General features: G+C 44.1%; 1 protein-coding gene across 1 annotated transcript in view; it reads right to left on the reverse strand.

Moving 5' to 3' along the window:
- Positions 1 to 2632, reverse strand: part of retreg1 (reticulophagy regulator 1) — a 97825-nt gene extending 95193 nt beyond the window's left edge. The window contains exons 1-2 of the mRNA XM_059945753.1: positions 2295 to 2632; positions 1663 to 1769 (exon numbers count right to left, since the gene is read on the reverse strand). Of these exons, the coding sequence (XP_059801736.1) occupies positions 1663 to 1769; positions 2295 to 2632 (445 nt within the window). The remainder of the gene's footprint in view (positions 1 to 1662; positions 1770 to 2294) is intronic.
- Positions 2633 to 12751: the final 10119 nt, after the last annotated feature.

A 12751-nucleotide genomic window follows, 5' to 3' on the forward strand; every position in this document is an offset into this window, starting at 1 on the left:
CTGCCTTCCTTGAGAAAAGAGAGGCCACTGGATCTGATCAAGGTAAGGATGACTTTAGTGGAAAGTAACCAGTGATTCTGGGCAGCAAGCCATTTGCTGCAGGCTTTGAACCATTTTGTTGACATAAAATGTCATAGTGTCAAAATGAATAACAGCTGAATCTGGCATACTGTCCTTCACAAATGCGGTGGTTCCCTTTTGAGCTCTAATTTACTCACCTTTTTGAATAGTCTGTTACTCAAGTCATAACTACAACACCAGAGGTTGTCATTTGATTCATCAGGTCTGTGCCAGCTTCCAAAAGAACAATCTCATCAGTCTCATTACTCCTCTTATCTCTTTGTAGTCCTGGAAACTATTCTTTCTCAGATACCCACCAACTCCCTTTGCATTTGTCTTGACACTTACCTATTGAGAGGGGCAATGCACAGTAACCAATAATCTACCAGTGCACTTTTGGGAGGTAGGACGACACTGAAACAACCCATACCTTCACAGGGAAAGCCTGCAAACTCCACACAGGCATTACCTAATGTCAGGGTTAAACACTGGTCCCCAGATCAGAAGTAAAATTTCCAAAAATATAGCTTTAACCCTTTAAAATTAATATTTCAGTATTAAAATTATTTTCTTGGATACAAAGTCTAAAATAGAATCAGACTAGGTCAAAAAAGGCAAATTAGTTCTTCCTAGAATTCCAATCCATGAGACAATACAGACTGAAACTTAAATTGCAAGTACAGAAATATACACAACACTAGTGATTCTTGCACCAACACTAGAAATAAAATGATTATAGTTCAACGTGTCTACCAACTGTCCCTCTACCTGAGCATATTACCCGTACTGTGCAGTGCAATTTCACACCAATTTCCACCCATTTTACATGAAGGTGTGTTCTGATGAGAGCTCCAGAAAATGTGAATGTAATCTCACATTGGATGCAGGAAACTCCAAAAAACATTTAACCAAACCACACAAAATGTTTGAGGAACTCAGCTGGTCAGGCAGTATCTAGGGAAAAAAATGTGCGTCTGACTTCAACTTGGCATTGGAGGAGGCTGTAGACAGATATATCAGTGTGGGAATGGGAAGTATAATTAAAATGGCAGTCTACTGTCTTCTCCTATCAAATTCATTCTTTGTCAGCCTCTCTCACTTTCTCACATTATTCCCTTTTCCCTTATCCCTCCTGCCTGGATTCACCAATCACTTACCAGTTCCTGTTCTTCTCTTTCCCCTGCTATTTTATTCTTGCTTCTGTTCCCTTCCTTTCCAGCCCTGATGAGGCTCTTGGCCTGAATCATTGGCTGTTCATTTTCTTCTATAGATGCTGCCTAAACTAGAGTTCCTCCAGCATTTTGTTTGTGTTAATTCAGATTTCCAGCACCTGCAGTCTCTCGTGTTTTAATATTTAAACAAAGTTCTTATGATTACAAAAACTCTGAGAACAATAGATCTTTTATCAAGTTACGTTACACAGAATATTTTGATAAATTATCACAGAGCTTAAATACTAAATTTGTGTTTGGTGTTGGCTTTTAAACTCAGACCCGTTGAGTTACTGTATTGTTATTGAAAGACTCCCTCTATTCCCGACACCAGGTATTGCAACTCAAGGCCGCTGTTACTGACACTTGTTATATCGACATCCTTCCTTACCTTTCATGAGATACAAAATCAGAGTCTTTATGTTTTCCGTAACAACCAGCAAAAGGAAGCCCAAAGAAAAAAGAGAATATAGCCTCCATGGTGTTAAAGCGAGAAACCTGGGGAAAACAAAGATATTAAAAACTCCTCGACCATCAGCTATGTTTATTTTTGTATTTAAGAGAACATTGCTCAAAAGAGCTTTCGTTTTTCAATTGTATTACATCTCGAGTATATGCATCTAAGGTCACTGTAATGAACAGCACTTCCATTAGAAATAGAAATAAAAACATTGCACAGAATCATTCATAAATGGCTCCCAACCAACATCGGATTATTGACGTTCAGGCAACTCATGGCAGCTTCTCTTTGATGTTCCGAATAACCGAATCAGCAATCTGAAGCACGATGCATTATCTAAAGCGAACCATTGTCACTGGAATACATTTAGCCAGAGGGAGGAGGATATTTAAAATCAGTCACATTGCATTCAACCCCACTGCAAGAAGAACAGGCTGACAAAGCCCCAGGAAATAGGACAATCTAAATGGAGCGGCCAAAAGTGACAGGGGTCACCCAGGGCCAATCATCGGGTCATTACCCATCAGTAATTCCCGTTATCCGTGGACCCAGCCCGGCCTTACCAGAACAGAGCGTTGCAGCCCAGGAACACCAGTGTGCTGTAGCCCGGCCGCCGCCAGCTTAGGGCTGTCTCCAAGCAGCTGAAGATCAGACCCCACAGTGAAACCGACTCTGACAACCCCTCCGTACCGCCCTGAGGCGGGCTACTGAAGGCCACGGCAGACGTTTCCTCAGCGCCCCGCATCGCCGCACTCGCCATCTTCTGTTTCGCTGCTGTGTTTACTCGCGCCGCCGCCGCCGCCGCCGCCGCCCGCGCCCTGACGTCATCCCACTGTCCTGCTGTTTGTGACGGCGAGGCACCTCGGCTGCCCATTGGCCGAGGGCGGGGTGTGGTCTGCATGACGCCAGAGGGGTGGTTTGAGACGCATGACGTCACGCACAGAGAGCAGGGTGAATTGACTTTTGGGTCTGATGGTGACTTGCTTCGAGGGAAGATCGGTGACGAAGCAATAGTAAACTGATGTCAGTGGACTAGGTCAGAATAAAAAGTTGGTGTACAAGCAGGTAGGTGATAGGTGAGGGGGAAGTTGTGTGGGTGGGGCTGGGATGGGAAGCGATAGGTTGGTGGAAGTGGAGGGGTAATGACATAAGAAGCTAAGAGGGGATAGGAAAGCTCCTATCCATATCCACTCTATCCAGTATTCAGTAGTTTTCAACAATATTCCCCATCAACCTAAACTCCAGAGAGTACAAGCCCAGAGCAAACAAGTTCTTCTCGTGCACTCATTGTTCTGTCTCTGGCAACACACACAAAATGCTGGAAGAACTCAGCTGGCCAGACAGCATTTATAGAAAAAGTGCAGTCAACATTTCAGGCTGAGCCCCTTTGGCAGAACTGTAGAAAAAAGATGAGCTGATTTTAAAGACGGGGGAGGGGAGTGAGAAACACAAGATCAGAGGTGAAATGGAAGGGGAGGGATTAGGTGAAAGCTGGGGAGTTGATTGGTGAGAGAGATACAGGACTGGGGAAGAGGGAGTCCAATAGGAGAGGAGAGAAGGCCATGGAAGAAAGGAAAGCAGGAAGGAGCACTAGAGGAAGGCGATGGGCAAGCAAGGAGATGAGGTGAGGGAGGGGAATGGGGGTGGTGAAAGGTGAATGGTGAAAGGGAACCATTATTGTAAGTTCAAGAAATTGATGTTCATGCCATCAGGTTGGAGGTTACCCAGATGGAATATAGGTGTTCTTCCTCCAACCTGAGTGTAGCCTCACTGTGACAGTAGAGGAGGCCATGGATTGACATATAGGAATGGGAAGTGGAATTAAAATGGGTGGCCAGGTGCTCGGCAATGCAGTCTTCCAATCTACGTTGGGTCTCACCTATATACAGGAGGCCACACTGAGACCACCAGACACAGTATATGACACTAACAGATTCAACCTCACCTGGAAGGACTGTTTGGGGCCCTGAATGGTGGTGAGGGAGAAGGTGTAGGGGCAGATGTAGCACTTGTTCCACTTGCAAGGAAAAGTGCCAGGAGGGAGATCAGTAGGGAGGGACAAATGCACAAAGGAGTCACGTAGGGAGGGAAAGGTGTGCTTGGTGGTGGGATTCTATTAGGGATGGCAGAAGTTGCAGAGAATTATGTGTTGGATGCGGATGCTGGTGGGGTGATAGGTGAGAATGGCAGATTCCATTCCTAGAATCATTCCAGTAAACTTCCTATGGACAACACACACAAAATTCTGGTGGAACGCAGCAGGCCAGGCAGCATCAATAAGGAGAAGCACTGTCGACGTTTCGGGCCAAGACCCTTCATCAGGACTTCCTATGGACCCTCTCTGACACCATCACATCATTGCTTAGAAATGGGGCTTAATACTCCAATGCCTTATAAAGCCTTAGCATTACATTCTTGCTTTTATACTTGTGTCCAATTGAAATGAATGCTAAATTATGAATGAGGGATTAATGGTTAACTTCAAGCAAGGAAAGTATTAGCAAACTAAAGAGAGAGTTGAGATTAATGTCACCATTTGGAGCAATGATGAAGATACCAAGTTGAACTGGGTTGTGAGAAGGAGTGGGTGAGAGTGATAATAAAAGGATTAACAGTGATGTGGCATCTTGTGAAGAAGCAAGGCAAAAGTGCAAAGAAGAACGGCATGAAAGGCAACGGGGTGAGATTTACGTCACAATTTAGAGTAATGGTGAAGATGTCAAGTTTTTGTGAATGACAGTTTGATCGGAGATCCTGTGCAATGTGAATATTTAGTTCTCTCTTTAAGACTTGCCTGAGTTTCTATCTCTTCACCAACTTTTCATCTTTGCCAGTGAATTCTGCAGGTAGGTTATCAGTACTGGAGTATTGCATTATTGACTTAAAGATATTAGAACAGATGAATTTGGGTGATAAATGTACATTGACAACTTTGGTGAGGGTAATGATGTTTGGTTTTGTCTGTGAGGCCATGTCATGACAAACCTCAAAGCCCATCTACTTTGAGGATTGCTAGCAGGTAATGTCTGGCTACTGTAAACTGTATCATGTTCTGTCAGCATCACCTTTCTCTGCAAGAAACAAAGATATCTGCTCGTATGTTGCATTCAACTGTACTTGACTGTGATAGTTGCCTTATGAATATACTTGTCATGGTCAAATACTTTGGATACAACCTGTGATATTGCAAAGTGAATTTGGAACTAGCATTAGTATTGGCTTATTATTATCATATATATCAAGATACAGTGAACAACAGTCTTGCATACTGTTTATGGAGATCAAATCATTCATCTAGGATAGGGGTTCCCGAACTTTTTTATGCCATGGACCAACACCAAGCAAGGGGTCTGTGGACCCTAGGTTGGAAAACCCAATCTAGAATAAGCTAAAATAATAACAATGCAGAATGGCTGGCACCAGGGCAGGAATGGATTCTCAATATTCCTGGATTTCAGTCCTTTAAAAGGGATAGAAAGGAGGGAAAGGGGGGGAATAGGTGGCATTACTGGTCAGGGATACTATTACAGCTACAGAAAAGGTGGATAATGTAGCAGGATCCTCTTTTGAGTCAGCATGGGTAGAAGTCAGGAACAGGAAGGGAGCAGTTACTCTACTGGGGGTATTCTATAGGCTCCCTGGTGGCAGCAGAGATACTGAGGAGCAGATTGGGAGGCAGATTTTGGAAAGGGTCAAAAATAACAGGGTTGTTATCATGGGTGACTTTAACTTCCCTAATATTGATTGGCACCTGATTAGTTCCAATGGTTTAGATGCATCCAGGATGGATTCCTGTCACAGTATGTTGACAGGCCAACTAGGGGGAATGCCATACTAGATCTAGTATTAGGTAACAAACCAGGTCAGGTCACAGATGTCACAGTGGGTGAGCATCTGAGAGACAGTGACCACCATTCCCTGGCCTTTAGCATTATCATGGAAAAGGATAGAATCAGAGAGGACAGGAAAATTTTTAATTGAGGAAGGACAAATTATGAGGCTATAAGGCTAGAACTTGCGGGTGTGAATTGGGATGATGTTTTTGCAGGGAAATGTACTATGGACATATGGTTGATGTTTAGGGATCACTTGCAGGATGTTAGGGATAAATTTGTCCCAGTGAGGAAGATAAAGAATGGTAGGGTGAAGGAAACATTGGTGAAGTGTGAGGTGGAAAATCTTGTCAGGTGGAAGAAGGCAACATACGTGAGGTTTAGGAAGCAAGGATCAGATGAGTCTATTGAGGAATATAGGGTAGCAAGAAAGGAGCTTAAGAAGGGGCTGAGGAGAGCAAGAAGGGGGCATGAGAAGGCCTTGGCGAGTAGGGTAAAGGAAAACCCCAAGGCATTCTTCAATTATGTGTAGAACAAAAGGTTGACAGGAGTGAAGATAGGACCGATTAGAGATAAAGGTGGGAAGATATGCCAGGAAGCTGTGGAAGTGAGTGAGATCCTCAATGAATACTTCTCTTCGGTATTCACCAATGAGAGGGAACTTGATGACTGTGAGGACAATATGAGTGAGGTTGATGTTCTGCAGCATGTTGATATTAAGGGAGAAGAGGTGTTGGAGTTGTTAAAATACGTTAGGACGGATAAGTCCCTGGGGCCTGACGGAATATTCCCCAGGCTGCTCCACGAGGTGAGGGAAGAAATTGCTGAGCCTCTGGCTAGGATCTTTATGTCCTCGTTGTCCATGGGAATGGTACCAGAGGATTGGAGGGAGGCCAAAAAAGGTAGTAGGGATAGTCCTAGTAATTATAAACCAGTGAGCCTTACGTCTGTGGTGGGAAAACTGTTGGAAAACTTATATGGTTATATGGAAAAGATTCTTAAAGATAGGATCTACAGGCATTTACAGAATCATAGTCTGATCAGGGAAAGTCAGGATGGTGATCTTAGGCAGATCGTGCCTAACGAGCCTGTTAGAGTTCTTTGAGGAGGTGACCAGGCATATAGATTAGGGTAGTGCAGTGGATGTGATCTACATGAATTTTAGTAAGGCATTTGACAAGGCTCCACACAGTAGGCTTATTCAGAAAGTCAGAAGGCATGGGATCCAGGGAAGTTTGGCCAGGTGGATTCAGAATTGGCTTGCCTGCAGAAAGCAGAGGGTCGTGGTGGAGGGAGTACATTTGGATTGGTTTGTGACTAATGGTGTCCCACGGGGATCAGTTCTGGGACCTCTACTTTTCGTGATTTTTATTAATGACCTAGATGTGGGGGTAGAAGGGTGGGTTGGCAAGTTTGCAGACGACACAAAGTTTGGTGGTGTTGTGGATAGTGTTGAGGATTGTCAAAGATTGTAGAGAGACACTGATAGGATGCAGAAGTGGGCTGAGCAGTGGCAGATGGAGTTCAACCCAGAGAAGTGTGAGGTGGTACAATTTGGAAGTACAAACTCCAAGGCAGAGTACATAGTAAATGGCAGGATACTTGGTAGTGTGGAGGAGCAGAGGGATCTGGGGGTACATGTCCACAGATCCCTGAAAGTTGCCTCACAGGTAGATAGGGTAGTTAAGAAAGCTTATGCAGTGTTAGCTTTCGTAAGTCGAGGGATAGAGTTTAAGAGTCGCAAGGTAATGATGCAGCTCTATAAAACTTATGATCAAATATTAAGGAGCTAGGGCTTTACTCTCTGGAGAGAAGGAGGATGAGAGGAGACATTATAGAGGTATACAAGAGGAATAGATAGATAACCAGCGCCTCTTCCCCGGGGCACCACTGCTCAATACAAGAGGACATGGCTTTAAAGTAAGAGGTAGAAAGTTCAAGGGGGATATTAGAGGGAAGTTTTTTTACTCAGAGAATGGTTGATGCATGGAATGCACTGCCTGAATCAGTGGTGGAGGCAGATACACTAGTGAAATGTAAAAGACTATGAGACAGGTATATGGAGGAATTTAAGGTAGAGGGTTTTATGGGAGGCAGGATTTAAGGGTCAGCATAACATTGAGGGCCGAAGGGCCTGTACTGTGCTGTATTGTTCTATGTTTTATGCTGTTCGATGAAAAGGTGGTCACAACCAATAATGTACAATATCATAATGAGGTAGATTGTGAGACCAAAAGTTCAAATTAACATGTAAAAGGTCTATTCAAGAGTGATAACAGTGGTTTAGAAGCTGCCCTTGAGTCAGGAGTCCAAACTCCCTGCAGTTTCTTGGAGTCACATGCAGAACAGTTGCCATATGAAGACATTATGCATCCAGTCAGAATGCTTTCTATGGTGCATGGATAAAAATTGGTAAGTGTCAACTGGGACATGCCATATTTCTTTAGCTCCCAAGGGAAGTCAAGGCATTAGTGACCTTACTTGGTCACGACATCAATGTGTTTGGACCAAAGTTCAAAGTATTTATACTTTATACAATGAGATTCATCTTCTTACAAGCAGTCACAAAACAAAGAAGCTCATTGAACAGATTTTTTAAAAAGACCCAATGTACAGAGAATCAAAAATGAATCATGCCAACAGTAAAAGTAAGCAAATAGCATTCAGAACTGGAGTATACAAAAGTGAGACCACAGACACGAAGCCAGCAATCACTGCAGTCGATTCAAGAGCCTTTTACTGTAGGCCACATCCTCAGATCAGCACAGAGACCAGTAAATTTTGCAGAGCAACAAGCTGAACCAGCCTGTCTCTTGCCTCTGGCCCAGACACCCCGATCTTTTTAATCTGACCTGGCACTTAAATCATCCAAACCCTGGGTTGTTCCTTGCTCTCAGACCTGCACCCTGCTGCTTTGATATCCTTCCAAGCCTGAGCCCCACTGCCTGACCTTTCCAATTTGGACCTGCACTTAAATTGATCAATCTTTCCTCGCTCTCTGGCCAGGCTCCACCTTGACTCTGCCTTGCCTCCACCCGACTTGCCACATTGAATCCCCTCCAAGTCCATTCCAGTAAAGGCCCCACACTGGCTCATTCCCCACTCTCAGGCTTGGACCCCGCTGCCTTGATTCAGCCCATACATGCCACACCATAGTCATCCAACACCTTCAAGACTACAGTTCATGCTACAAAAATGTCAGGTCATACAGGCAGTTTAAAGCTCAGCTCTGAAAGGAAAGTTACAGGCTATTGTTTGCAGTGATCATTGACCTGAAAAAGGGTGATTAATAAAGTAATTAGTTATTTTCTTTGGTTTGTTTGCGGCCGGCGCTAAACTACACAGTGTCCTCTTAAACCGGACCATATAGGATATTAGTGATATTCACCCCTAGGAATTTGAAACTCTCAACCTTCTCAACCTCAACACTGTTGATATGGACAGGGGTATGTGCACCATCCTTCTTTCTGAAGACAATAGCCACCTCTTTGTTGACAAAGAGGGAAAGGCTGTTGTCGTGACACCATGTCACCAAGCGCTCTTTCTCCTTCCGGTACTCTGACTCATCTCTATTTGAGATGCAGCCCACTACAGTGATATCATCTGCAAGCTTGCAGTGGAGTAGATGCATTTGATTTGTTTGTTGGGAACCCATAGAGGCCCAGTGTAATCAGAGGAAGGAGTACATTACCTCACAATCTACCCTCTTTTCACACCTGTGGCAGAGTCTACAAGTTCTACTTTGGTGCCGTGTCAGCAACCTCAGAATCCACAGAACTGGAGTGGAAGCAAGTCACCCTTGATCATAAGGACTGCCTTAGGCGAAGAAACATGAGCCCTACATGAGGGAGATTGGTGGGAAGGGGTGGGAGTGACAATTGGACAAGGGAGTTGTGTAGGGAGCAATCCCTGTGGAAAGCAGAAGGGGGGAGGAAAGATGTGCTTGGTAGTGGGATCCCGTTGGAGATGGCGGAAGTTATAGAGAAAGCCTGCTGACTCTCAGCTACCTGGACTGTTCCTCTTCACACCCTGTCTCTTGCAAAAATGCCATCCCCTTCTTGCAATTCCTCCATCTCCACCGCATCTGCTCTCAGGATGAGGCTTTTCATTCCAGGACGAAGGAGATGTCTTCCTTTTTTAAACTAAGGGGCTTACCTTCCTCCACCATCAACTGCTCTCAAACGCATCTCTCCCATTTCACGTACATCTGATCTCACCCCATCTGCCCACCGCCCCACTCGGGATAGGGTTCCCCTCGTCCTCATCTACCACCCCACCAGCCTCCAGGTCCAACATATAATTCTCTGTGACTTTCACCACCTCCAACAGGATCCCACTACCAAGTACATCCTTCCCTCTCCCCCCTTTCTGCTTTCCACAGGGATCACTCCCTATGCGACTCCCTTGTCATCCCCCCCATCCCTTCCCACTGATCCCCCTCCCAGCACTTATCCTTATAAACAGAACAAGTACTACACCTGCCCTTACACTTCCTCGCTCACCACCACTCAGGGCCCCAGACAGTCCTTCCAGGTGAGGCGACACTTCACCTGTGAGTCGGCTGGTGTGGTATACTGCGTCCGGTGCTTCTATATATTGGTGAGACCCGACGCAGACTGGGAGACCATTTCACTGAACACCTACGCACTGTCCGTCAGAGAAAGCAGGATCTCCCAGTGGCCACGCATTTTAATTCCATGTCCCATTCCCATTCTGATATGTCTATCCATGGCCTCCTCTACTGTCAAGATGAAGCCACACTCAGGTTGGAGGAACAACACCTTATATACCGGCTGGGTAGCCTCCAACCTGATGGCATGAACATTGATTTCTCTAACTTCTGTTAATGCCCCTCCTCCCCTTCTTACCCCATCCCTTATTTATTTATTCCCCTCTCCTTTTTTTCCTCTCTCTGCCCTGCTCACTATCACTCATTGCCTGTTCTCCATCTCACTCTGGTGCTTCCCTCCCCCTTTCTCCCTAGGCCTCCCATCCCATGATCCTTTCCCTTCTCCAGCTGTGTGCCCCTTTTGCCAATCACCTTTTCAGCTCTTAGCTTCACCTCTCCCCCTCCTGCCTTCTCGTATCATTTTGTATTTCCCCCTACCCTTCCTACTTTCAAATCTCTTATGATCTTTTCTTTCAGTTAGTCCTGACAAAGGGTCTTGGCCCGAAACGTCGATTGTGCCTCGTCCTATAGATGCTGCCTGGCCTGCTGCGTTCCACCAGCATTTTGTGTGTGTTGCCTGCAAATTTATCTTTAGAAAATCCTGCACAAGGACTCCCAAATTCCTTTATGCCCCAGTGTTTTGTCTCTCCATTTAGAAAATAGTCAACACTTTCATTTTTTTAACTAAAGTGTATGACCATATACTTCCCGACACTGCATTCCATCTGCCACTTCTTTGCCCATTCTCCTAATCTGTCTAAGTGCTTCTGTAGCCTGCCTACTTCATCAAAACTACCTGTCCTTCCAATTATCTTCCTGAACGTAAAAAGATTTGGTTCCAGCACAGACCTTGTGGAACACCACTAGTCACAAGCAGCCAATCAGATGAGGCTCACTTTATTCCCTCTCTTTGCCTCTTGCCAATTAGCCACTATAATCTTCCCCGTAATACCACAGGCTCATAGCTCGTTAAACAATCTCATGTATGGCACCCTGTCAAAGGCCTTCTAAAAATCCAAGTACACAACATCCACTGATTCTCCTTTGTCTATCCTGCTTGTAATTTCTTCAAAGAATTCCAGCAGATTTGTCAGGCAAGATTTTTCCTCTTTGGGATGTATAAATCCTGTGCCTTCCAAATTGTTTCCAGAAATTCCAACCAGTGCTGCTCACCATCATCCCTGCCAGTGTTCTTTTCCAATCAATTGTGGCCAGCTCCCCTCTCATGCCTCTGTAATATCCTTTATTCCACTGTAATACTGAGACATCTGACTTTAGCTGCTCCTCAAATTTCAGGCATAATTCAACCATATTATGATCACTTGCCCTTAACGGTTCTTTTACCTTTCTAATCAATTCTGGCTCATTGCACAACACCCAATCCAGAATAACTGATCCCCTAGTCAGCTCAACCACAAGTTGCTCTGAAAAGTCATCTTGTAGGCATTCTAAAAGTTCTGCCTCTTGGAATCCAGCACCCACCTGATTTTCTCAATCTACCTGCATATTGAAATCCCCCATGACTATTGTAACATTGCCCTTTTGGCATGCATTTTCTATCTCCCATTGTAATGTGTAGTCCACATCCTTACTACTATTTGGGAATCTGTATACAACTTCTATCAGGGTCTTTTTACCCTTGCAGTTCCTTAGCTCTATCCACAATGATTCAACACCTTCTGACCCTCTGTCACCTCTTTCTAATGATTTGATTTCATTTTTTATCAACAGAGCAACACCGCCCCTCTTTCTTCCTCCCTGTCCTTTCAATACAATGTGTATCTTGGACATTAAGCTCCCAGAAATAACGTTCTTTCAGCCATGATTTAATGATGCTTACAGCATACATACCAATCTGTAGCTGTTCTACAAGTTCATTTACCTTATTTCATATACTGCACGCATTTAAATATAACTCCTTCGGTCCTGTATTCACCCTTTCAAATTTTGTCCTACTTTTACATTGCAACTCATCCTGTTGACTGCAATCTTGCCCTATCAACAGTCTTTCCTCACTATACATTCTGTTCACTGAAACCAAGGACTACAGCAAAAGAACAGGCAGCCCTCATTGAGTATATTTCTAATTGTATAGCTGTCTACAAAACTTGTCATTGACAAACATCACAAAACTTAAATCACAAAACACTAAACCCAAAGGGATAAAATTTTACATACCAGTAGTCATGCTGTTCATATTAAGAGTAAGCAATTCTACTTTTTCCTCAAAGAGCATACACCAAGAAAAAAATTTCAATTATATGCATTAATGCAATTTGTTTACATACAACATTACATTTAACATAGAGCATAGAAACAGCACAGGAACAGGCCCTTCGAGTCTCAATGTCCTGAACCAATTACATTGATTATTAAATGGAAAACTAAACTAGTCTCTTCTGCTTAGACAATGTCCATATATTTCCATTTTCTGCACATTCATGTAGTTATCTAAACATTGCTTAAAAATCCCTAATGTTTCTGCCTCTACCAACATCAAAGGCAATGCATTCCAAGC

This window comes from Hypanus sabinus, chromosome 20 (genome assembly GCF_030144855.1).
Source record: "Hypanus sabinus isolate sHypSab1 chromosome 20, sHypSab1.hap1, whole genome shotgun sequence".
NCBI classification, from domain to species: Eukaryota; Metazoa; Chordata; class Chondrichthyes; order Myliobatiformes; family Dasyatidae; genus Hypanus; species Hypanus sabinus.